Below are 23818 nucleotides of genomic sequence, written 5' to 3'. Positions count from 1 at the left end.
TCATGCCCCATTTTCATGCCCCATCCTCATGCCCCAACCCCCCAAAAACTGGCATTCCCAGTCCCGCTGTGAAAGGTTGGTGGCGCTGTGCGAATTTGCCACTTCAACAGCTCCTTGGTGGCAACACGGTCACGTACGCGAAACGAGTGAAAGCTGAAATTTCGTTGAAAAAGGATATATGGGCACAGAGCTGGCATTGTCCTGGGGCCGTGAGCTGAATTCCAACTGCGAAGTAGCGAAGCCCACACCTCCCCCTTTCCTATCTGTCTGCTCGTCTGCCATCTTGGCTTCTTACATACACACAGACTTTTCTTTTTTTTTATTTTTTCCTCTTTCCCTGTCTCTTGCTCTCAGCCTTTTCTGTAAAATGGCGTGGCAATGTGGAAAGCAAAAAAAAAAAAACAAGGAAAAATGGTGAAAAATTATTGATTTTTTCCTTGGTGAAGTGCTCTCTCTCTCCTTATCCGCCAGCTATCTTGGCCTTAAAGACAACGCTGCCAAACTAATTTTTGTACAACTCGGTGCAGCTGTCGAGGATCGAGTGGAGGAGAGTATGTACACAACTGTCAAATTGTGATTCACTCTTATTTATTCATCATTTTTTGGTAGTTGTGACACCGCATCATATGATGCCATCAGGCCATCATTTTTACCACACATTTTTAATATTCACACAAAACACATGTCAGAAAGACAGGCAGAAAAGTCAGAAGACCAATCAAAAAAACTTTGTTACCCAACAAGAAACTGACATGTCACGCGGCTAAAGCGCGGGGGGAAGTACAAAAAAATAATAAACATTCCAATCAAATGTACAAGTTTTTTGGTTAAACAAAAACTAAATGAGAAACTTTCAAAAGGTGACAGTTGAAGGAGAAAGACAAAAGTCTATATTATTGAATCTAAAAGAGACTTAGAGTATGGGGAACTTAATAAATATAAGAACTAGAACAAAATAATTAACATTTCAATCAAATGTACAAGTTTTTTGGTTAAACAAAAACTAAATTAGAAACCTTCAAAGGTGACAGTTGCAGGAGAAAACCAAATGTCTATATTATAAGAGTTCATTGATAATTTGGAGGGAGTTAACAGAGATAAAAGGTAAGGGAACTTATTAAATGTAAGAACTAGTTATATTTTATATGGTTTTAATTATTGTTCAATAAATACCATTAATAATTATTACAATTAAAAATTTAAAGGTGCATTGAAGTTTATAGCATTATATTATATAGCGTTAGTTCAGACAGACGGATGGTTGGTTGGTTCAGGGACAATTACACAGTAATAATGTCGCAAATAACGTTTGGTATTTCAAATAAATTTCCTATTCAACGTTAAAATATTGATTCTATCGGAAAAAACACCTATCTATATATATATATACATATATATATTTTTCTTTGACGATCGGACTATAACATTTGCTTGGTTTCAAACATTTTATAGCATTTTAGAACCTATACCTATTTAATGTAAATAAACTTATACTAATTTACACCCAAATCATAAAAATAAGACTTTTCTATAATTAAAAATTCAGTTTTTATCTTAAAAAATTGCTTTCTTCCAAACTACTTTTTCAAAAAACTATAGTCTTTGCTTAACTCCAAGTAAAAGGCTTTAAAATTTTCTTCAAAATGGTGTCAGGTATTGAATTAATTTCCTCATTAAGTTTAATAATTTTCTTTCTTTCCTTTCTCCTTTCCTCACTCCCATCTTTCTCCAGTGCAATTATGTATCCCATATTCTCTTTTTCTTTTTTTGTTAGTGCCTCGCTTTCAACACTCTTTAAAATAAGCGCATTAAATGCAAAGCTGCAACTTCCGATTTTTACGCGGTACGCACGAAGGGTTTTTTATTTATATTTCTATAGGCTCAAAACCAGTTCGTGGTCTTAATTATGAGCAAATGTTGGTCAAGTTATGCGATCGTTCTTTATTTTCGTACATATTTACCCCGTTTTTGCTGCCCTCAAAGGTCTCACTTTTCACCTCAAGAGCTTTTGTGGGCCCGAATCGAAATCCTATAATTATGTGCAATCAATACTTTTGCAATATCGGCTTAAAGCCAAAACGGATGTGTATTGGCCGGGACTGGAAGGATTGGTTATTCAATCGGACGGAAGACCCTGGGGAGTTGTTAATAAAGCGATTGGAGGAACATCTTCTATCTACAGGGAAAAGGTGAATTAAGGTTTACTTTTTTTTTCATAGAATATAATAATAAGAAAAATAAAGAAAGAAAATTTAAATAATTCCAAAATTTCGAATTAAAATAGCTTTTTTGTAAGAAAATCAAACTACCAACTAAATAATTGTAAATTCTAGAATTGTTTCAACAAATAAATAAATATGAAATATTATTGTACAACTAAATACGGATTATCTTCATATAAAATTTGGCAATTTATATAAAATAAATAAAGTTAAAACATGCACTTACCCAAAGTTTTAAATACATTTTAGTTTTTTTTAAATCTTTAAATACTTTTTAGTGTTTTCAATTATTTTGTTCACTTTTAACCACACATTTACTTTTTTTAACCGTTTTAACCGATACTGAAATAAGAAAATTAAAAACAAAATTAGAAAAAAATTTAAGCAGTGCAAATAAAAAAAAGCAAATTCACGAACCGGTCTTAAAATCTATTTTTTACTTATCAAAGTTTTTTACCCATTTCATGTATATTTTCATGTATATACACTACCTTAAAAAATTATAGGAACCAGAGGGATGCTATAAAATGGAATATGCTATAAAAACAGCAAAAAAAAACAACAATTATTTTTATTTAAGTTGTTTAATGAATTTTTAATTGGTATTGATATATTGGTGGCTTCCCAGGATGCTGGTTAAGGATATGGAGCGTCAGCAGATGTACGATGATCCCAATACAATGGGCGCCAAGATTATTCAAATTCTGGAGAAGATTCTAAGTAAAAAAAATATATCGAAAGTCGATATTTTAAGGCTGCGATATATGAGAGGACAAAAGTATCGCACTCAATATGTAATCAAAATTGTCTTTCATTTTTTGAATATTTTAAGAATTTATATTTTACTTTAAAAATCATTGGTTTTAATGTAGTGGTTTTTAATATTTCGAAATAAATGTAGTGTATTTATTTATTTTGAAATATATGTATTATAGTAAATTTTCTTACCAACTTACCGATTTCACAGGTTGCCTTGTCAACGTAGCTCACAAATATTTTTTCACAACATTCAATTGACAAGTGTCAAGGAGCAGGTGTGCCAACGCAGACTCGGATTAATTTGTTAATACAACGAAGATGAGATTCATTCCGCTGCATACGACCAACACGGCGATTGTGTACAAGAACTCGCTGTGCTCCTTTGCCTCGCTTATAGTGCTGGCCTTCATAGTCCTGTCCGTGATGATACCCGTCTTGCTGGTCTCTCTGCTGAGTCCGTACTCGGGAATCTCGGAATCGAGGGTTCTGTACGAGCAGCCCAATGTGGAGTTCAGTTATCAGTACATATTCGTGGGCACAACGGAGAAGGATGGTGAGCAGGAATTGGCGGTGGCATGCAGCAGCTTCAGTGAGTTGAATGCACTAATGGGCGGCTATACCAATAGCTGCAGTGCCACCAGATATTGGACCGAAGATGTGGACTATGATACGGTGACGGATCGGGCGCATTTCCAACTGGAGCTACAGGATCTGCCCGCTCGTCTGGTTAGCTTCAATCTGATGGTCTTCTTTGAGGCTCAGCTGCAGCACAAGTGTGATTTGTCGCCGCCCTCGGTGCTGTCCCATCAGCTGCAGATACCGCTGGCCGCTCGCCTCAACAACGGGCGCATCCAGCTGAAGGGAGAGTTGCAGTTGAAGCAATACGTAGAGTTCACTTGCCCCTTTCCGGGTCGCAACATCAAGACGCAGTTTCGACAGGTGCATGTGGACACGAATGCTAGCACCGCTGACATTGGACAGTACAAAATGGAATCGCTGCTTGCTCAGGTTAAGGCAAATCCTGCCTATTTTCAGCTGTCGGTGCAGGAGACTTACTACAGGCCAACTCCACCACGTTTGGAGCCCGGCCTTGTCGTCGAACTGGAACTGGATGTGCTTCAAGTGCCCGCTCGCTATCATCTTAGCATTTGGGAGCGTCTCGGGCAGTTCTGGTTATACTTTGCCTCCTTCTTTGGCATCTCGTTTTACATCATGAACAAGCTAAAGGACTTTCTCTTCGGTCGCCACATCCTGCGCTCTTGGGAGATCATACCCTGGAAGAAGCTCTACTGACACGAATCGGGTGCCATCCTGGAGATGGACAATTTCTCAATTGGCGAGTGATGATTTTGGCTATCAATGCCCAATGCAAATTCATTGTCAGTCAAATAATAAATATAACAAATGTACAGAAAATTTAAGTGCTGTAAAGGACATTCCCTCCATTACTTGTTGTCTTGGCTGTTGGACATGAGGGCCAGATTGCCAAAGGAAGGTGCAGCGGACGAAGATGCAGACTCAGGGGTGGGATCAAAGGCACGATTATCCTCCAGAATAATAGTGGTGTGGGGATAGTGATCTAATTGCACGAATAAGTAACGATATTCCAATTTGCCACAGCGAGCCTAAGGCAGGGCAATCGTTTTACAAAAAAAAAAAAACATAAGTAAGAAGACGCGTGCTTACCCTCCTGGACTCCAGTTGAACCGTCGCCTTGTTCCTCAGTCCCTGCACATAGAACTGCATTCGCATGTGCGGCTTGCCATTGCGTTCGTAGCTGGAGTGTGCCACATGCTGCCGGCGTCCGCGGCGCGAAGTCTCGCCGAATCCCTTGATGGGCGCACCAATTGCATCTTGTACCCGCGGATCCTCGACCACGCGGCTCAAGGCATCGGCATATATATTATTGGGACTCTCGCTGGAGAAGAGCTCTCGGAATATGGCGAAGAACATTACGCAGGTGACACCCAAGCCGGCAACAATAATGGCGGTATAGCTTGCCGTCTTCGTGTTCTCTTTGATCTTTTCGCCGATGGGACGCACGTCCGTGGAGACCTGGGCATTATCCTGCGACTGCTGCAGTGCCCCGCCACCACGAGAACCTAAGTATATGTAGTGAAATTGCATTTTTTTTTTTAAGTAGTGTTAGTGCAGTACATACCTTGAGACTCCGCCTGCCGCCATTGTGGACTCCAGTGCAAAAATGCCGCGCATTTCAGCCGCGCCGTGTTGCTGGACAGCAGCTTCTGACGGTGGCACACTAAATTACGCAATAAAGCCAGCCGTGACATCGCTGTATCTCCTATTAAATTAACGAAAACAAATAGACGCACTTTGTGAAAAAAGACTTCTGATCAGGTGTATTGGACGATTACAATAAAGCTATCGGCTATCGATAACGATTACACATCACACTTGTGCTTTATCCTAAGTCCTAAGCGGTCACACTGCGTTCAATGAAAACCAAAACAATTGTATTTATGAACAAAATTGAGAATACCTGGTTAAAAAAAACCTTTAAAATTAGTTAAAGCCTAAAACATGAAAGTGTAAGTGTGAATACTATATAGACATGTCAAAAATATCGTTTTTATGATTGCAGGGAAATCTGTCGAGTTTGTCTGGAAGCGTCGGAGGAGATGGTGAATATATTTGATGGCATCCCAGGCAAAAGAATTTCTATTGCTGAAATGATTTCCCAGTGCACTGGATTTCGCGTTTCTAGAGGGGATGCGTTTCCCAAAACTATATGTTTGCCTTGCAAGGAGGATGCGACAAATGCATATGAGATAAAACAACTTTGCGAGACGAACCAGCGGGCCTTCTGGCAGCTTAAAAAGGATATCGAGGAGGAGACGGACCTACTGGTGGAAGAAATCAGCGACAAATCAAGCACGGAAGCTATCAAGTATCATTGCGAAGTGGAAAATGAAGAAATCGAATCAGAAAGAGATAGGTTCCACGGGCTAGTAAAGAACGAGCCAATTGAAGATGACGTCTTCGAGGAAGATTCCCTCAATTTTTCTGACTGTGACAATCAGATCGACATCGAAGTGAAAACTGAGGAATGCAATGATTCTTTGCCAGCCAATGATCAGCCTCTTGGGAATATTGTTAATGATGCGGATAAGACGCAACCTCCCCTGAAAAAAGTTCAACATCCGTGTCCACATTGTCAGAAGCCTTTTTCAAGAAATGCAGATCTGAAGCAACACATCCGAACCCACACAGGAGAACGGCCCTTTAAATGTTCCCACTGTTCGAAGGCTTTTGCACAGTTCGGATGTCTTCAGATACACATTCGAATGCACACTGGAGAACGACCGTACACATGTTCCTTTTGTCAAAAGTCTTTTCTACGACTCGGAGGTTATAAGCAACATCTCAGAATCCACACAGGAGAACGACCTTACAAGTGTTCCCACTGCGAAAAATCCTTTGCTCGATTTGAAAACCTTAGGCAACACATCCGAACCCACACAGGAGAACGGCCCTTTAAATGTTCCCACTGTTCGAAGGCTTTTGCACAGTTCGGATGTCTTCAGATACACATTCGAATGCACACTGGAGAACGACCGTACACATGTTCCTTTTGTCAAAAGTCTTTTCTACGAGTCGGAGGTTATAAGCAACATCTCAGAATCCACACAGGAGAACGACCTTACAAGTGTTCCCACTGCGAAAAATCCTTTGCTCGATTTGAAAACCTTAGGCAACACATTCGTACTCATACAGGAGAACGACCCTACAAGTGCCCCCATTGCGAAAAGTCGTTTCAACACATCGGGCCTCTTCATATACACATCCGAAAGCACACTGGAGATCGACCTTTCAAGTGTTCCCAATGCCCAAAAGCCTTTGCAGCCAAGCAACAGCTTCAGCAACACATCAAAACCCACACAGGAGAAAAGCCTTACCAGTGTTCCATTTGCCAACAGACTTTTACACGAAAGGCAAACCTTAAGAGGCACATCCGTCAGATACACACAAAAGAAAAGCCTTAAAATGATCTTTATCAGTTAATTTTATGAATATTGATTATGTGAGCCTGGGTTTTGAAATCTTTAATTCGCTGTTTTATTCTATTGTATATTTATTATATTAAACTTAATTTGTTAAATTTGTGTTCTGTTTTATATGTTACTACAAATAGCGGCCAACGGAAGATTTATTAAAGGCTATTCCCAAGTTCCTATACAGGACCTGCTGGATGTTATGTTTTCAAAAAGTTCGACATATTAAACGTTATCGATTTTGTTTACGGTTTATATACAGAGTTGCCTTATTAAAAGAATATTTTTGCCTTTTTCTTGCTGCTTTTGAAGCTTTAAGACTTGGCAACACTGGTTGGAACTAGTTACTTTAGGTTTGGAAAACGTCACTCGGTGATAAAACTAAAAACTTGATAATTCATTTTAGAAGCAAAACAGAATCTTGTTAATCACGGCGCTCATCGGTCGTTTATTTAGACGCTACTACGCGGTTAGTTCCAATCTCAGCAATATAATGGTGGTGACACACAACGTTAAGGGGTACGAGGAGTTCTCCAAGAAAATGGAGGAGCTGGAGAACGGCAACGAGGCGGTGCACGTACTTTTCAGCGGCGGCAAGGACGAGAATGGCCAGAGCTGGTGCCCCTACTGTGTGAAGGGTAAGAGATTCAATAACCCCAATGTGGTTAACCGCTGGCTATCAGTTTTCTCAAACTCCCACATAACGCATTTGTACATATCGGATTGCAGCGGAGCCGGTGATACACGACGCTCTAAAGAAGGCCCCCGGCAACTCACATTTCGTTCATGTGGATGTGGGCGAGAGGAGCTAGTGAGTAATTTATAATTATCTTTTATGACAACTGCGGTTGGATGGTCTTACATTAAAAAAAAGTCATTTAATTACAAGAAAATATGAGAATTTGCTAATTAACACTAACTGAATTCCGGTAATATGGAGCTAGTCATTCCACCGCAGTTGTTTGTGTTGAAATACACACTCGAGTACTTGTTCCCCATCGAGAACATTCCTGATAAACGAAAACACATCAAACAACGACCGATAAATGACCGATGCTCTTGAGTCCCCTTATCTTTTAACCATTGTTAAGCATAAAATAACACTTGTATTTAACGCAGCTGGAAGGATTTGAACTGTCCCTTCCGCAAGGATCCCAACACGCATCTGATCTTCTTGCCCACTCTGTTGCGGTGGAAGCAGCCACAGCGCCTGGACGGTGAGCGCTGCTCCAACCAGGATCTCGTAGAGATGATGTTCGAGGATGAGGACTAAGTGCTAAGCGCTGTGCCTGTCGTATATACTTATACATAAATCCGTATATATTTTGGAACTCACTTCAAGTCAAGTTGGAATACATCAGAAGCCTAAACAACTCGTTTAATTAAATCGTCCCTCAGTAATTGCTCTTGTACTTCTTGATCTCCACCATCACCACATGGATGTTGGTCAGCTGGGCGCGTGCATTGGGCGTGAGGAGCTTATGGAAGCGATGGTAATATTGTACCAAACTGGCCAAGGCCAGCTGTAGGAGTTGGGAGCCCGTCAGTAGGGAGGGAAACGAGAGTAGTACTTCCCTGTTCAGTTCCTCCAGCGATTTCTTCCAGTTGGCTGAGAAACTGGCCACCAATGCCAGACTTCTTCGCTCCTGTTTCCTAAGTTCGTCCATCTGCTCCTTCTCAAAGAAATGCTCGCACTCCTTTACAAACTGAATAATACCGCCAAAATGTGGAGCCAATATCTCTTCCACATATTCGGCACTGCGGGCGTTGAGTTGCTCCCTGAAGGCCTCCGCTTCTTTGGAATTGTCGCGGGTGTGCTCCATTAATACGCCCAATACCAGGTCGTAGTTGTTGATCAGGTAGATGAGCTGATCCTTTCGCGTTGGAAATATAGCTGCCATACGAAGTATAAAGCATTCCACTTCGTTTTGGAGTTCCAGAAGCAATCGGCTAACCAGCTCATTGGGAAAGTGCTCGGAGATTCCTACAATTGCTGCACTGAATTCTGCATAGCGACGTGTTATCTGAAAAGTAATACACACACATTATATGACAATGCATTATTCTTTCTATGTAACTAATGATACTACACAACTTTTTTAATGGTAAACTCTAAAAAAAAACCAGGAGTATAACTTACATAGTGCGGCCCCAATTCCTTGTTAAACTTTGTGGGATCGCAGTCGTGAATACTCTGTATATTTAGGCGGAATACTAACTCCAAACGCGGCCAAATAACCGACTGCAGGGAATCCCAATATCTATTCACAAAACAAGTTTATAATCAAGCAAACCAAAAATGTAGCAACTCACTTATCCAAAGCGGGTACACAACGCTTGTGGCACATTAATTGGTAGCGGAATATGAGATGGATGCACAGGAACATGGCTATGGTATCATAGCAGTCGTGTATGGAGGTCTCCAGATTTTTCTAGATATAAGAAAAGGTTAAAAGTGCACTCATTTACCAATCCTTGACTTACAATCATTAGGGTTAAAGTTTTGCCCATGATTTGATTGAACAAATCTTGGGCTTGGCTGCCGCGGACCATGAAGAACTCGGTAACAAAGAGATACTCCCTACAGGCATTATCCACGAGGGCGTACTGCTCCGAACGGAAGAGGGCTTCTACTGTGTACTGTAAAGACAACATGAAAAGAGTAAGAATGAACTTGATTTGGTAAACAAAGTTATTTAATCCTACCCTATTCTTGAGCTGTGCATGGGGAACTATGATGGGGGCCTCCAGCTGCTGATTAAGTATATCTCCCCTCTTGCCAATGGTAAAGATGGTGCTCTTGTGCTTTAGACTTGTGGTCTTGGAAAATAAGCCCTTGGAGGCATTGTCTTCGATGCCCATAAGGTCATCTTTTGTACAGGATTCCTCGAATTTGAGACTCGTCAAGCGGGTGGAGTAACTCTGGAAAGAAAGATATATCAACATATAATCCGAAATAAATCAAATCATTAACAACACACCTTAAAATAACTATAGTAGATCTTGCTCATCGTATCGATGTATTCGCTGCATATTTCCTGGGCCACATGCCGCTCATTCGACAGAATAAACTCGAAGAAGAACTTGTGCTTTAGCATGGCATTCTGGGGTATCTGGTAATTGGTCATTGGCTTGCGGAATTTGTAGATCTGCTCCAGCAAGTACGCACGAATCTTGGACATGGCCTTCAGTCGGAGTTTCTGCAGCACATCACTCACATCGCTGGTAGACTTGGACTCCTTGAAGCTGAGCTCCTTTACCAGCGACAGCTTGTGATTCAAAACATTCAATTGGGTGCTGAAATCCCGCTCGGTAACTGGTGTTTCCATGATTATATTAATCATCTCCTCGGATACGGCCATATCCTCAATAAACTGTGACAACTGGGCCTTCACCGACTGCCGGTTGGTTAGTTGAAGGGACATGGACACGGATTTCCTCTGCAACTGTGTGATCTCCGTGCTAATGTTGTTCAAAACGCTCTGGAAGCTCATCAGCATATTCTCCATTCGCTCCAAGACATCGTCGCAATCGTTAATCTGATTGTGAAGATTTGCTATATTCTGGGACTCGGCTATATAGTCTGGATTGGAAAATAACAGTCAAATTATGTTTAAATATGGAATGTATGTTTAGTGTCCTCTTTACCCTCAATGGATTTGTTCTCCACCTCCTTGAACTCCTTTTCAATCTGGCGTGAATACTGGCGTAGATCTGTGGTGTTTTTCAGGATTTCCCTCACCTCCTCGTTGTCCAGCTGTTCCGTCATTTGGGGCGACGTCACCTCGGCCATTGTGTGGCGTTTTTAATTTCAGTTTTTCAATTGTTTTCCCCAATTTTCCTCAACGTATGTCATCAAACCACAGAAGTCGAATCAGCTGTTTTTGTTATCGGTATGTGCAAGCTCTTCCGTGAGTGGCACATAGTGCTGCCATTATCGTATATCGTGAGCAACTATCGCCACAAGCTACATAAAGAAAATTTGAATAATTATTAAATATTTTTATTAGCTTTTTGAAGATTATGCAATAAATAAAGATTTTTAACAATATATATAAAGACTTGCATTCAATGTATTTATTTATTTATTTTGTCTCTAAATATTTTTTTAAATATCAAATTTTTGCACTAGCTTTAATTTGTGATCAAGCATTCCATCCGGAAACTGTTTTTAAAATAATTAATATAATATTATATACCCATATACCTTCTAACCGATAGAAAGCTTTTTTTGCACAGTAAATTCCCCCACGTTTGCAAATAAACAGCTGTGAGCGCGGTATATCGTTATCGATACCGAGTGTGTGTCGGAAATAGAAGTTTACGCGTTATAGCGCAGAAAAAAAGGAAAACACCGAGACGGCGAAGGGAAAAGCGCCGAGAAAATAAGGTTAGCCAATTCAGGGAGACGAGCCGAGAGCCAGAAGAACGACACCGACATCGACGGCGCCCAACATGACCAGTTTTCGCAAGCGCACCGTGCAGAAGCCAATCCGCGGCACCCGCACCTCCCCGCACACGGCGCAGGTGATCACCTCGAGTGGCAATCCCTACTTGGACGTTGTCATAGGCGGCGGCCTGCCCATGGGCTCTATTTGCCTGATCGAGGAGGACCGCTTCATGACCCACGCCAAGGTCCTGGCCAAGTACTTTCTGGCCGAGGGCGTGCTCTCCAAGCATGAGATCTTTCTGGGCAGCCTCGATGACATCCCGGCGGAGATGCTGCGCCGCCTGCCGCGTCCGCTTACCGATCTGGAGACGGAGGTAGAGCAGCGCGAGGAACAGGCTGGCAGTGGCGGCGGCGAGAATGGATTGCGGATTGCCTGGCGGTACAACGATCTGCCGCTGGTTAATTCCGAGCATGCCACTGCCAAGATCGGGCACCACTTCAACCTGATGGAGCAGATGGACTCAATGATGCTGTACTATGCCAACACCACCATGTGGGACGATAGCCACAAGGAGCCGGACATTGTCATTGCCGAGGAGTTCTCGAAGAGCAGCTCCCCGTCCCTGGAGCAGCAGCCCACGGAGGATGCCCCACCCATTCCCACCGTCGCCGGAGAAGAGACCGCTGCCGCTACTGAAGAGAAGCCTCCGACCCAAGAGGAGGGAATCACTTCCAATAACAACAACAACATTAACAATAACAATACCAGCAGCGTCGCTACAAACACCACCAGCACAAAGACGGACGGCAGCCAGCAGGAGCCGCCGCAGGTTTTCCACAATCCGAGATACGGTGGCCTGCTGAACGACATCCAGGAGCTGCTCAGCGACGAGAGCTTCGTGGCCGGGACCAAGAAGAACCTGTGCCGCGTATGCCTGACCTCGTTAGGCTCCCCCCTGTGGTACGATGAGAACTTTGGCGAAGACCTGATCAAGTTCCTCACCCTGCTGATGGCCAGCGTGCGGAACTGCAACTCGGTGTGTCTGATCACGATGCCCATGCACCTGATTGCCAAGTACGACGCCAGCCTGGTGCCGAAGATCCGTCAGCTGGTGGACTATGCCATCGAGCTGGAGTCTTTCGCCGGTTCCGAGCGGGAGACGCACCCGGCCTTCAAGGAGTACAGCGGACTGCTCCATTTACAGAAGATGTCGGCGCTGAACACGCTGGCTGTCCACATGCCGGACACCACGGATCTGGCCTTCAAATTGCGACGCAAGAAGTTCATAATTGAGAAGTTCCACCTGCCGCCAGAGCTGCAGGAATCGCCAAAGCCGGATAACTGCAGTGGCGGCCACCTCCTAAGCAGCAATTCCAATGCCACGGCCTCGCTGGATTTCTAGCTGTCAGCGAAATTAGAAACTAAGTGCGCGTATGTAACCACGAAACAACAACTAAATTGCATAATAATAAGCCAAGTAAATGCATTAATATATCAGCCCTGATTTTGTACCAATTTTGAAAACCAACCGCTCTTCTCCATATATCGTTTATCGATTGTTCCACAGCTGATGCTGATTGGCAGTTATCGTTTTCGTGTTGTGTGATCGAAGAAGGGGAGAATGCTTAGAAAATGTAAACATGTCCGAGTTGAATAGTATTTTTAGTGATTTAAAAGTGAATTATGTGCCACAACTGCAGTGGGTGGACGTGGAGGAGTGGCTATATGGCGAGGAGGCTGAAGAGAATGAAATGCGGCAGCGGGCGCACAAGTTTTGGGCCCTGGCAATGTGCAAGCAAGATCTGTGCAGGCAGGAGACACAGTTACAGTTACTTCGCGATTTGGCGGGAGTTATACGCTCAATGCGGAACGAGAGCCAGACCAGCTACAGCAATACCCACGACAACTGGGCAAACATCATCGGTGTGTCGCCGGCGAATGCATATCTGGCATACATCTACTCCCTGGTCAGCATGGGCATTGCCCCGGAGCATGTGCAGCAGGCTGCTCCGAAGGAGCTCAATGAACACCTTAACCTGCAGCTGGCCCTGAACGCCGTTAGCACCTACCTTCTCACACTAACCATTCCGGGGGCCAAGAGCTATGGCGTCTTCGACGAGGATGTGATCGAGCACGTTCTCAAGATCTTTAAACTGCTGGAACAGAATGCCGGCCGGAGTGTAAGAGCCAATACCATCTGGATGTTCTTCCTGACCATCTGCGATGACCTGAAACTTGTCTTCCGCTATGTCCACTTCAAGGAGCACCTCAAACCGCGCGACAAAATCATCCGCTGCCTCATGGAAATTCTCTACATGAACTTCAAGAACGGATATCAAAATTCCTGTGAGTACCACTTTCTTTTTTACTACATTAGGTTAGATGTTTTGCGAAATATTCTAGATTTCCAATTGAATTAAAAATTACAAATAGAATTTTATTTTTGAAATGTCGCGATAATCGAATATAATCAGGCACCCGATAGTTTTTAAGTTCGTTATTGCCGCACAGCTGTTGCAGCCTGGTGTGTACACACTGAAGCACACCGCCTTTGCAAGATTACACAAACAAGTTGAAAATCAATGAAAATCTCTAAAAGTTAGCGCGTAAACACAACAAATAAATAGCTGACGATGCTGCGCAGCCTCTCCGCCCTTCGGGGGCAGTGCCAGCAGCTGTTCCGAAGCTCCATCCCGCACCAAAGCAATGTACAAAAGTTTGCACAATTTTGGCGCATGAAGTCGACAAATTCACCGGAGGAAGCTGCACGGAAACTGCGATCAAAATCCACACTCTACTATATAACAGCCGGCGGAGTGCTAATCGTTGGACTAAGCTATGCGGCCGTGCCTCTGTACAGCATCTTTTGCCAGGCATATAGCTACGGCGGTACCACCACACAGGGCCACGACGCCGAGAAGGTGGAGCACATGCAAAAGGTGCAAGATCGAGTGCTGAAAATCCGCTTCAACGCCGACATTGGCTCCTCCATGCGCTGGAATTTCAAGCCACAACAGTACGAGATTAAGGTGGCACCAGGAGAAACAGCGCTGGCCTTTTACACGGCACGGAATCCCACGGACAAGCCCGTAATCGGCATCAGCACGTACAATGTGATTCCCTTTGAGGCGGGCGCCTATTTCAACAAGATCCAATGCTTTTGCTTTGAGGAGCAGCAGCTTAATCCGCACGAGGAGGTCGATATGCCCGTGTTCTTCTACATTGATCCGGAAATCACTGCAGATCCTGCGCTGGAGTTTTGCGACACCATCACCCTGTCCTACACGTTCTTCGAGGCCAAGGAAGGCCTGCAACTGAACTTCCCCAGCTACGCGAAACCGCATACGGCCACCGCATAGGAATAGATTTTCTTGATAATTTTTTCGAAGAAATAAATGTTTTGTTATATATATATATTGCGCAGTCTTAAAAGGATGTAAATACTCTTAAAATACAACGATGTTTCCTCTGCTCATTAATCAAATTACGTAATTTTAACAAACTAAATCGCAAAGGAAAATCTGCGAAAATCATTAGAATTAAATTAAAAAACACCCAAAAATTATACTTCTGAATTAAAATTAATTCGATAGACCTATTCAAATTGAAAAAAAATCGATAACTTCCAACGCCGCGCAACGTTTGAGAGCCACAACAGCTGTTTGCAGTTTGAGAGGCTTGGCATTCAGCATCTGGAGCTGGAGGGAGAAACCGAATTTATTAATAGATAACGCTGATTCTCCGGCATATTGCGAGCAGCGCGGACGCTTCCGCTGCCCCAGATAGTACGTTTTGACCCCTTCAACCCGCCATGTACTGAACCAAATGACGTGGACGCAATGAACAGGCGACAAGTGATTTTAGGCCTGCTCCTGGCGAGCGCCTTTGTTTGCATTTTTGGATCGGTGGAGGAGACCGAGGAGGATAATCAGGAACTGCCAACCGTACTCATAGCTCTGCTGGTGCGCAACAAGGCCCATACTCTGCCCATGTTCCTGAGCTATCTGGAGCAGCAGGATTACCCAAAACACAGGATTGCCATTTGGTAAGGCTAAAACACACTCCAAGCAGCGAGTAACTCATTAAATTCCGCAACATCTCAGGTTGCGCTGCGATCACAGCAATGACGGCAGCATAGATGTGCTGCAGACGTGGCTGGAGCATTCGGGAGAGCTCTATCACGGTGTTAATTACGCTTTGGAGCCGGACGAGCAGAGTTATTTCAACGAGAGTTCACCATACGAGTGGCCCGCATCGCGTTTCAAGCACTTGATCTCCCTGAAAGAAGAGGCATTCGAATATGCTCGCGATATTTGGGCTGACTTTGTCTTTTTGCTCGATACCGATGTCTTTCTCACTTCCAAGGAAGCTTTGAAAACGCTGACCCGTCTCCGGTTACCCATTGTGGCTCCCATGCTGCTCTCGGAGAGCTTGTACTCAAATTTCTGGTGCGGCATGACGGAGGAGTATTACTACAAGCGCACCGATGAGTACAAGGAAATCTATCATGGGAAGAAAGTGGGCAGCTTCCCAGTACCCATGGTGCACACAGCTGTTATGGTGGACATGAACTACAGGGGCTCAAGGAACCTCACATTCGATAGGCATAGGCTGCTGGAAATGCAACGGAGCAGGGGACAGGAGCCACTTTATGATGGACCAGCGGATGATATTATAGTTTTTGCCATATCCGCCAATAGTTCGGGCATTCCCCTGCATATCTGCAATGACATTAACTTTGGATATATCCTGCAACCCCTGGAACCGGGTGATACCTTGGATAATGATATCCAGCAGATGGTAAATATCAGAAGCAGCATGGTAATCGATATTGGTGCTGTGCCCCCAGTGCTGGACTACTTCAAAGAGCTGGTAAAGAAGCCGGAGAAATCAAAACTGTCATTAGATCGCATCTTTATGATCAACTTGAAGCGGCGGCCGGAGCGGCGTGAAAAGATGGAGCGGCTCTTTGAAGAGCTGGGCATCGAAGCCGACTATTTTGAGGCTGTCGATGGAAAGGAACTAACCGAGGATCGACTGCAGGAGATGGGCGTTGGCTTTCTGCCTGGCTATGAGGATCCCTATCACCATCGTGCCATGACAATGGGCGAGATTGGCTGCTTCCTCAGCCACTACAGCATCTGGGTGACTATGGTACGAAAGGGCTTGAAAGAAGTGCTCATCCTGGAGGATGATATACGCTTTGAGCCGTACTTCAGGCACAATGCCGTCCGGGTTGTAAATCAGGCCAGAAGTGTTGGAGAGTACGATCTCATTTATTTTGGACGCAAGCGCTTGAAGGAGGAGAGCGAACCGTGGGTCTCAGATGCCGATAGCCTTGTCCATGCCGGGTACTCATACTGGACATTGGGCTATGTTCTGTCCCTGGAGGGTGCCCTTAAGCTGCTGGCAGCCAAGCCGCTGGAAAAACTTATACCCGTTGACGAGTTCCTGCCCTTGATGTTTAATCGTCATCCCAACGAAACCTGGAACGAAGCCTTTCCCAAAAGGAATCTCGCAGCTCTCAGTGCTGCTCCTCTACTGCTTTATCCCATCCACTATACAGGAGACTCTGGTTACATTTCGGACACCGAAGACTCGCAGCAAATCAATGTGGCGGAAAGTGATAAGGGGGAAGCTCGGCCGAAGAGCGATCGCGAGCAGGTTTTCGCCCAGAATGAGGAAGTGCAAGTAGGCGTCGTCGATCAGCAGCAACCCAAGCTGGGCGAGAGTCTGACTAAGAGCCATCAGGAGCTCTAAATTCCATGCCAAATAAGGGTTAATATTTCGCCAAATACCATAATGTGCCTTAAATCCAAAAATCCAAATCCACCAAATCAAATTAACGAATAACGAATGTTAAATTAGATTTTTAAGTTAAGTTTTCTGGGTAAATGTTTTGTGCAATGTTTAAGATTTTATTTCGTAAAAGGTTCCTAAAGTCCTAAAACGAATTCTAGGACAGTTTTTTTTGGCAGTTATACCTTGCTTAGTTTTCTAAAGGTTTTCTAAAAGGTTCTAAGGCTCTTGTATTGAGGTATAGTGCCTATCCATACTTTAAATTCCAAAATCCAAAGCTATAATACAATGAATGGTACATGTTTCCTGTTAATTAACTTAAATTGCATATCAGGCCTTAGCCCACTTCAAAATCATTCGAAATCAACATCCAAGTTGCACAACCAATGAGCCCAAATGCGAACAATATCTTAAGGACTAAAACTAGTATATATACCATTGACATAGCCATTAAGTAGGTTTTAAACCCTCGATATAAAATCACTTTATTCCTCTGCAAACTGTAAACACTTAAGCTTTAATTTCCCCTTTATTTGACCATTTATTTATTGTCTCCAAAACCGAATCTATTATTGACCCATTGCTCCCCTCATGAACATGTTCTTGATGGGCGGCAGATTCTGTGTCAGCTGCAGTCCCAGACTCCTGAGTAGAACCACCGGGCTGAACTGCGTGGAGTAGAGCGTATGAAGACCATGCACGCCCAGCATGATGGGTACATTTTTGGTCAGGCACTTGCGCTCGTATTTGATTAGATGCTGCTTGTCGCCCAGCTTGAATCCTGCATAAGCTCCAGCTGCCAGGGATTCCACAAGATATCGAACATCGCTGAAGCCCAGATTTACTCCTTGCCCAGCCAGAGGATGCACTCGATGGGCGGCATCACCCACAAGAGCTGCTCCACTGCATACGTATGAGGAGGCGTGCAGGAAGCCGAGCGGAAAGGTGGCTCGCGATTTGTCTTGAACGCCAATAACTCGCGGTGGATACTGCACTTGATGCTGGCTGGAATTGTTGCCAAACAAGGAGTTCAAAGCCTGCACAGCCTTGTCGGCCAGCTCAACGCGTGGATACTGCCGGCAGAAGGCTTCATTGAGCGCATCTACGAATTCATCAGCTGGTAGCGACTGCAACATCTTAGCCTGCTCATTCGTAGTGCTCCAGACCAGAGAGCTAAGTCGGTCGGTAAGAGGCAGCAGAGCCACCGGTCCGTTGGGCAGGAACCTCTGCCAGGCCACCGAGTTGTCGCAGGCGTCTTCGCCCAAGTCCAAGGTGGCCACTAGGCCCATTCTATCGTAATTCAGCGAGAAAACATCTACATTCATCTCCTTTCGGACCACAGAATTGGCACCATCCGCTCCGATGAGTAGATCGCAGGAGAAGCTCCGCCCATCCTGCAGCTGAAGCTCGGAAATAGCGGCATTGGTGTCCTTGGGCAGGCAGACGCTTTGAATCCTCGCCTTGTTCAGAATCTCCACGTTGGGAGCCTCCCTTACGCGCGCATAGACCGCATCCAGGATCAAATCGTTCTCAATCATGCAGGCCACATCGCTGGCAAAGTTGTTGTGCTGGAACTGGATCAACGCCTCCGTGTTGGACTCCCAAACTTGCATCTGCTTGACAGGCTTATACCGAGCAGCCTCGATGTGCGACCAGGCATCTATGGATTTGAAGAGCTCGATGGAGTTGCTGTTAATGGCCGATACGCGATTCTGGTAGGGACCCGCTGGATCGAATCCTTTGAACTCTGGTGCTCCCTCCAGCAGCAGTACCCGCTTGTCCGCCAGAGTGGTATTCTTGGCCAGGGCAGCGGCCAGAGTGGTTCCCACAAGTCCACCGCCGCCGATGATTATATCAAAGTGCTCTGCAGCCGGCGACTTGGTGGACTCACTTCGGTTTGTTGTCACATTGCTGGCGGTTTTGGCGGCCAGGATGCGCAGCTGTCCCGCCGACGCCACGGCGCCTTGAATCCTCAGAAAGCTCAACATGTGCGTAAGCTGCAATTGGCAATAGTTTTATTTTGATTTACACAATTATTTAATTATTTTCGCTTGCCGTGCGTTCGAGAGTGACCAGATCTGACCCAAAGACAGGGTTGTTGAATTGCGAATGGTCACACATGGGTTGGTCACACGAATTAATTTTTTTTAAACCTGTAACGCATTTTCAAAAATGTTTAGTTGTAATATTTATAGAATTTATTTATTATTTATTATCAATAAACTAGTAAAGTTCACCTTAATCCCTTTTTCAGGTGCCCCTGCTTTGCACACTAAATGCTACGAGCTCTTTGGGGAAATTGCCAATGAACATAATGGTGATGTCTATGAGACCCTTCAATTGATCATGCGCCAGACCTTTCCCATGCACATATTCATTGATAGTCCCCAGAGCATCAGTGTCGGACGTCGCGGAGGGGCCATGCAGAGCGGAGAACACATCTCCGATTGGTTCATCCAACTGATTGAGAAGTACCCAGAAATTCTCACCCGAATCCTGCATTTCTACATCGAGTGCGTGGTCTCCAATCCCATCAAGGCGGTAAGATCAACTAGAATCCAATCTAGACAAGTTCACAAACTTTTATTCAATTTTCTTTCAGTGGAAAAGCAACGATGAGAAGGTTGCCATAGGCTATGCGGCCAAATACGATCGAGTTCTCTTCGCCAAGTGTAATAAATCATGCGCTGAGTATGTCCTTGAAGCTGTCAAAGCCGACGATGCTGTGGGGATTCAAACACGTGCGTTGGATCTAATCGAAAGGATCCTGCTGCAGCAGAGCGAGGTGCAGTGGAGCATATTCCGGCACGATGTGTCCAAGGTGCCGAGGGAAGTGCCACTAATAACCGAGGTGATACGCTGCCTCAACGACAGGACTTTTACGGTTCGCAAGAAGGCGTGCCAAGTGCTCGTTCTGGCCCTTAAACAGGGCTCTCCAATGACCACGAAAATTCTTGATGAGAGCATTCGATTTGTTCAGTTCGAGGATGCGGATGTGGAGACCCTGACGGAGCCATCGGCAGAGCAGCATGAGCTGCGATTCGAGAAGCCGGGAATAATACAATACGCCTTTAGTTTTGAGGGACATGAGGAACTCGAAGTGGAGGTCAAGAATATCCCACAAATGGTGTATCAGCGATTTCTGGCTGCGGACAATGGTCTGGCCCGAACCTCTGGAATTGCTTTGCTCGAGAGATTGGTGCTCATAAATCCCCTGATCATTTACAACACGAATTTCGTAAAGGAAGTCTCCTTACTGGCCGTAGATCGGCTGTCATCAGTAAGGAAATCGGCTCTGGAAATGGTGGAAACCCTGCTGGAGGCCTTCTCCAATTGCTTCGCTTTGATTTGCGTTTACTGCCGGATCTGGGCGTGCCTTATGAGCGACGAGGATGTGGCACTGCAAAAGTTGGCCGTTCAGGTAAGAGATCGGGATGTAATATGCATTGAGCTTGATACCTGCTTGGCAATCCTTGTTATTATTCTTTATTTCTTTCAGAGCTTCGATCGGATAGTCTTGAAGAATATTCAACCCTTGGAGTATTCGAATAAAGCCAAGCATTTTATGCCCTGGCGAATAATTAGTACACTTCTGGCCACGCAGCCAAGAGCTTACCTGCAAGAAAGATTTGCTATTCTGCTGGAGAGAGAGACCTTTGTCACGTAAGGATTCCAATTATTACAATTTAAATGATATCCTTACTAATGTTCCAATTCCTTAGACCGAAGCTGGTGAACGTTGTTATCTCCCATCTGTCCACTTCCATGGCCACCGATGCCTGGGGACTGCTACTTCTCCTGTCCAGTCGGATCACCAACAATATGGATGCCCTGATTGGTATCTTCAACGGCCTCTCCTCGTACAACATGCAGTCGAATCAATCGCTCGCTCTTCAACTCATCATCTGCTGTCTGGGGAACTTCTCAAAAGCGGCGCTAAATCAGCTTTTCCAGCGTCTCTTGACTGCCCTCAGTTTGGGTAACATTTGGCTGTCTCTGATCTCGACGGCAGTGAATTTGCTAAATCAGATTCATCACCTGTCCGTCAGCCAAGCTCCATCGTTGGATGCCGAAGCGCCAGATTGGCAACTCAAGTTGCTGGAGGATCTCACTAATGGCATACAGACGAGTGCCGAGAACTTCCAGGATGAGCACGTACGCCTACAGTGTCTTTTAGGTGCCTACACGGAGATAATTGTAATGCTGCCCATGGATCCGGACAACAGGATCGTAGATTTCGTTTTCAAGTACCTGCAGGAGTGCACCAAGCTAAGTGAATCTCAATTTGATACGGAGAACGAGCGCATGACCAACTGGATGATTGTGATAGCAGGACGCCTGAGTCTACGGGACAGTCGCCTGGCCAACCGTGCATCGAAGCTTTACCGTATCATCCTAACAAAGAACGATAGACCGCAGATAATCAACACCACGCTGGTGGTCTTGAACGATCTGGGAAAGAAGCACCCATCGATTTTGGAGAGCAACTTCCAGTGCATTTTATCCAAACTGCATTCCAAGTTTGCTATGACACGAGTACGTACCTTCCGCTGCGTGAAGGACATCATCCTGTCGGGAAATATCAAGCTAAAGGGTTCCATTTTGATATCCATGCTGGCATCTCTGGTGGATGAGAGTGCTGAGGTGGCCCGCGAGGCAGATGCCTTCTTCATTCGCTACAGAAGATTGTATCAGAAGCAGTTGTTTGATCATTGCCTCAAAGAGTGTCCCTTTGACTTGAATGGGCTGGCTAGCTCGAGGGGAGTGATAATGGATACCAACTACAGATCACCGCTAATGGGTAGTGAAATGCTGAAGAATCGTCGGTTGCTGTATAATCACATAATGTCCTCGGTGGAGGAGAACACACTCTTGCTTTACTTTGGACAACTCAAGCTCTTGGCAGGTGCGTAGTCTATTTATATTCTATCTTTTATTATTTTTTAATTTTACTTTTTTTTCCAGAGAAAACTAAGGACCAAACCTTTGTCAACACTCCTGGTGCCATGGCAGTGGTCCAGGATATGCTCTTCATCATGCGACGCATTTGTTTTCTCACTAAAAGCAAGGGCAAAGAGAAAAGCACTAGAGGCGAAGGCGATAACGAGGCGGGGGAGGATGAGCCGGTGGAGATAGCGCCGCCTCCAAACCCAGAACCAAGTACTTCAACGTCAAAGGGAACCGGCAGGGGCAGGCCAAAAAGGACGGACTCGTCGGAGGAACCAGTAAGTTACTATTTAAGAAACAGCTTCTACAATTACTTCTTCCCTTGCAGCTTAAACAATTGGAACGTTGTCTTCGCTACGTAGAAGAAACCCATCGTAACCTTAAATCCGTGATGAACAATGATCTAAAGCATTCTTTTGACAACTTTTGTCGCGCCCTGGCCATGAGATTTCCCAATTACATTGATTTTGCCCAGCCGGCACACTTTTGGCAGAAGTACCGATCTGGAAAAGGTCCCAAAGAGGGCAAAAAGAAGAGACGGCGCTTGACTGACAGTGACGAGGACGAGGACGAAGAGGAGACTGCAGAGGAGGGTGACAGTGATAATGAGATGCCGCTGGAGCGGCACAAATCCACACCAGCAACGGGAACGCGTTTACGACAAAGGACTACGAGCTGTGATATGCTTGTTACGGAACTGATCTTCCAGCCGCCCGATTGGTAGCCTCCTCAACCTAATATAAGAAGCTTTGTAAATAGAGATGAGTCGAGTTGTAAATATTATTATAGCTTTAATGAAATGACTATTGTAAGTTACAGCTGTAAAATTTTTTCTGATACCTCCTTGAAGCAGTTTCCAAATTCAATGATGGCAAGGCGGCCCACCTGGGTACGGTTAAGTCCCAGCTCCTCAGCCTCAGAACCCTGAATAAGGGAGCATATTAACTGTGCTTCATTGATTTCCGGAGTAAAGAAGTTGCGAGTTTCACGGAAATCCGTATCCGGCGGCTCCTTTGCCTCTAGCTGCACAGGATCCTGCAAATCCATGGCAGTATCCGGAGTATCCGGAATCTCTTCAATTTCCATGTCGCCAGTTGATATCATTTGGGGAGGCATTGTTGCTACTTGTTGAAGGACAACATTGTAGGAATCCGGTGCCATGCGAATGATATTTACTGGCGCCATGGCCGACGACTGCTTGGTCGGAACAATGGCAATGGGCGGCACTGGGATATTGAAGCCCTCCTTGGCAGCGGCTGCAGCTGCCTTGGCACTCATGGCAGCCGCTCGCTCCCGCTTCATGACATTGGAGTTCCTGGACGGTATACGCGGCTCCACGGCCATTCGCTCCTCGGTGTTACGGCAGCCTGATAAAAGATATTAATGGGACTTTTGATTGAATTGTGTATGGAAGAATAACTCACCGACGCAGCGACAGAACTGAGTGCAAACCATCATGGACTGATAGCAATCGCAGTAGTTTTTGATGCATTGCGAACGCTTGCAGCAGCATCCTTTAGCTGCCGGTTGAACGCGACCCTTGCCCTTGGCTGAGGCCCTCCTCGGTGTTTGTTGCATGTCCTTAAATTATGCTTTTTTTCCCCTCTGTAATAAATATCTTGAACGGTTCACGTTCTGACAGCTTGTTAAAGAAAATCGGTACCTTTGACAATCTGTCAAAACTAAG

At 44.8% G+C, this 23818-nt stretch overlaps 12 protein-coding genes across 13 annotated transcripts in view; 7 read left to right on the top strand and 5 right to left on the bottom strand.

Moving 5' to 3' along the window:
- Positions 1-3313, bottom strand: part of LOC147643662 (uncharacterized) — a 205872-nt gene extending 202559 nt beyond the window's left edge. Inside the window, exons 1-2 of the mRNA XM_086832499.1 lie at positions 3179-3313; positions 2449-2564 (exon numbers count right to left, since the gene is read on the bottom strand). The gene's annotated coding sequence lies outside the window, so the exon portion shown is untranslated. The remainder of the gene's footprint in view (positions 1-2448; positions 2565-3178) is intronic.
- On the top strand, positions 3300-4397 carry LOC110187414 (transmembrane protein 231). Its single transcript, XM_020956803.2, has one exon. The coding sequence runs from the start codon at positions 3300-3302 to the stop codon at positions 4272-4274; it is 975 nt and encodes a 324-aa protein (XP_020812462.2). The 3' UTR covers positions 4275-4397.
- On the bottom strand, positions 4329-6060 carry LOC110187415 (mitochondrial import inner membrane translocase subunit Tim21). The gene is made up of 3 exons (XM_020956804.2): positions 5143-6060; positions 4668-5083; positions 4329-4606 (listed from the first exon to the last, which is right to left on the bottom strand). Exons 1-3 carry the CDS (start codon positions 5270-5272, stop codon positions 4427-4429), a joined length of 726 nt encoding a protein of 241 aa, XP_020812463.1. The 5' UTR covers positions 5273-6060; the 3' UTR covers positions 4329-4426.
- Positions 5404-7101, top strand: LOC110187412 (uncharacterized). The gene is made up of 2 exons (XM_020956799.2): positions 5404-5530; positions 5584-7101. The coding sequence occupies exons 1-2, from the start codon at positions 5523-5525 to the stop codon at positions 6983-6985; spliced, it is 1410 nt and encodes a 469-aa protein (XP_020812458.2). The 5' UTR covers positions 5404-5522; the 3' UTR covers positions 6986-7101.
- A 209-nt stretch (positions 7102-7310) lies between these two features.
- On the top strand, positions 7311-8395 carry cl (thioredoxin domain-containing protein 17 clot). Its single transcript, XM_020956807.2, has 3 exons — positions 7311-7632; positions 7724-7805; positions 8114-8395. Exons 1-3 carry the CDS (start codon positions 7488-7490, stop codon positions 8265-8267), a joined length of 381 nt encoding a protein of 126 aa, XP_020812466.1. The 5' UTR covers positions 7311-7487; the 3' UTR covers positions 8268-8395.
- On the bottom strand, positions 8292-10934 carry Vps52 (vacuolar protein sorting 52). Its single transcript, XM_020956796.2, has 7 exons — positions 10643-10934; positions 9976-10577; positions 9701-9916; positions 9479-9634; positions 9308-9426; positions 9135-9255; positions 8292-9018 (listed from the first exon to the last, which is right to left on the bottom strand). The coding sequence occupies exons 1-7, from the start codon at positions 10785-10787 to the stop codon at positions 8389-8391; spliced, it is 1989 nt and encodes a 662-aa protein (XP_020812455.2). The 5' UTR covers positions 10788-10934; the 3' UTR covers positions 8292-8388.
- A 244-nt stretch (positions 10935-11178) lies between these two features.
- Positions 11179-12909, top strand: Elp4 (Elongator complex protein 4). The gene has a single exon (XM_020956801.2). It carries the CDS (start codon positions 11450-11452, stop codon positions 12785-12787), a length of 1338 nt encoding a protein of 445 aa, XP_020812460.2. The 5' UTR covers positions 11179-11449; the 3' UTR covers positions 12788-12909.
- Positions 12910-12986: 77 nt separating this feature from the next.
- Cap-D3 (Chromosome associated protein D3) lies at positions 12987-22949 on the top strand. 2 transcript variants are annotated; one of them, XM_020956795.2, is made up of 7 exons: positions 12987-13731; positions 19439-19725; positions 19787-20605; positions 20684-20847; positions 20907-22090; positions 22150-22409; positions 22460-22949. In XM_020956795.2, exons 1-7 carry the CDS (start codon positions 13026-13028, stop codon positions 22853-22855), a joined length of 3816 nt encoding a protein of 1271 aa, XP_020812454.2. In that variant the 5' UTR covers positions 12987-13025; the 3' UTR covers positions 22856-22949. The 2 variants fall into 2 exon arrangements, with proteins under 2 accessions (XP_020812454.2, XP_086688615.1); XM_086832489.1 differs by lacking the exons at positions 22150-22409; positions 22460-22949 and having other exon boundaries at positions 13026-13731; positions 20907-21163; positions 21234-21498.
- On the top strand, positions 13728-14797 carry Cox11 (Cytochrome c oxidase copper chaperone COX11). Its single transcript, XM_020956805.2, has one exon. It carries the CDS (start codon positions 14019-14021, stop codon positions 14742-14744), a length of 726 nt encoding a protein of 241 aa, XP_020812464.1. The 5' UTR covers positions 13728-14018; the 3' UTR covers positions 14745-14797.
- Positions 15037-17691, top strand: LOC110187409 (glycosyltransferase 25 family member). The gene is made up of 2 exons (XM_020956797.2): positions 15037-15430; positions 15489-17691. The coding sequence occupies exons 1-2, from the start codon at positions 15225-15227 to the stop codon at positions 17143-17145; spliced, it is 1863 nt and encodes a 620-aa protein (XP_020812456.2). The 5' UTR covers positions 15037-15224; the 3' UTR covers positions 17146-17691.
- Positions 17640-19395, bottom strand: Coq6 (ubiquinone biosynthesis protein COQ6, mitochondrial). The gene is made up of 2 exons (XM_020956798.2): positions 19240-19395; positions 17640-19181 (listed from the first exon to the last, which is right to left on the bottom strand). Exons 1-2 carry the CDS (start codon positions 19303-19305, stop codon positions 17754-17756), a joined length of 1494 nt encoding a protein of 497 aa, XP_020812457.2. The 5' UTR covers positions 19306-19395; the 3' UTR covers positions 17640-17753.
- On the bottom strand, positions 22898-23813 carry tomb (tombola). Its single transcript, XM_020956806.2, has 2 exons — positions 23556-23813; positions 22898-23498 (listed from the first exon to the last, which is right to left on the bottom strand). The coding sequence occupies exons 1-2, from the start codon at positions 23707-23709 to the stop codon at positions 22945-22947; spliced, it is 708 nt and encodes a 235-aa protein (XP_020812465.2). The 5' UTR covers positions 23710-23813; the 3' UTR covers positions 22898-22944.
- Between the last annotated feature and the right edge of the window lie 5 nt (positions 23814-23818).

This window comes from Drosophila serrata, unplaced genomic scaffold (assembly GCF_035046125.1).
Source record: "Drosophila serrata isolate PLE 108 unplaced genomic scaffold, ASM3504612v1 contig_249, whole genome shotgun sequence".
In the NCBI taxonomy this organism is placed as follows: Eukaryota; Metazoa; Arthropoda; class Insecta; order Diptera; family Drosophilidae; genus Drosophila; species Drosophila serrata.
This window is presented reverse-complemented; position numbering and strand designations above follow the sequence as displayed.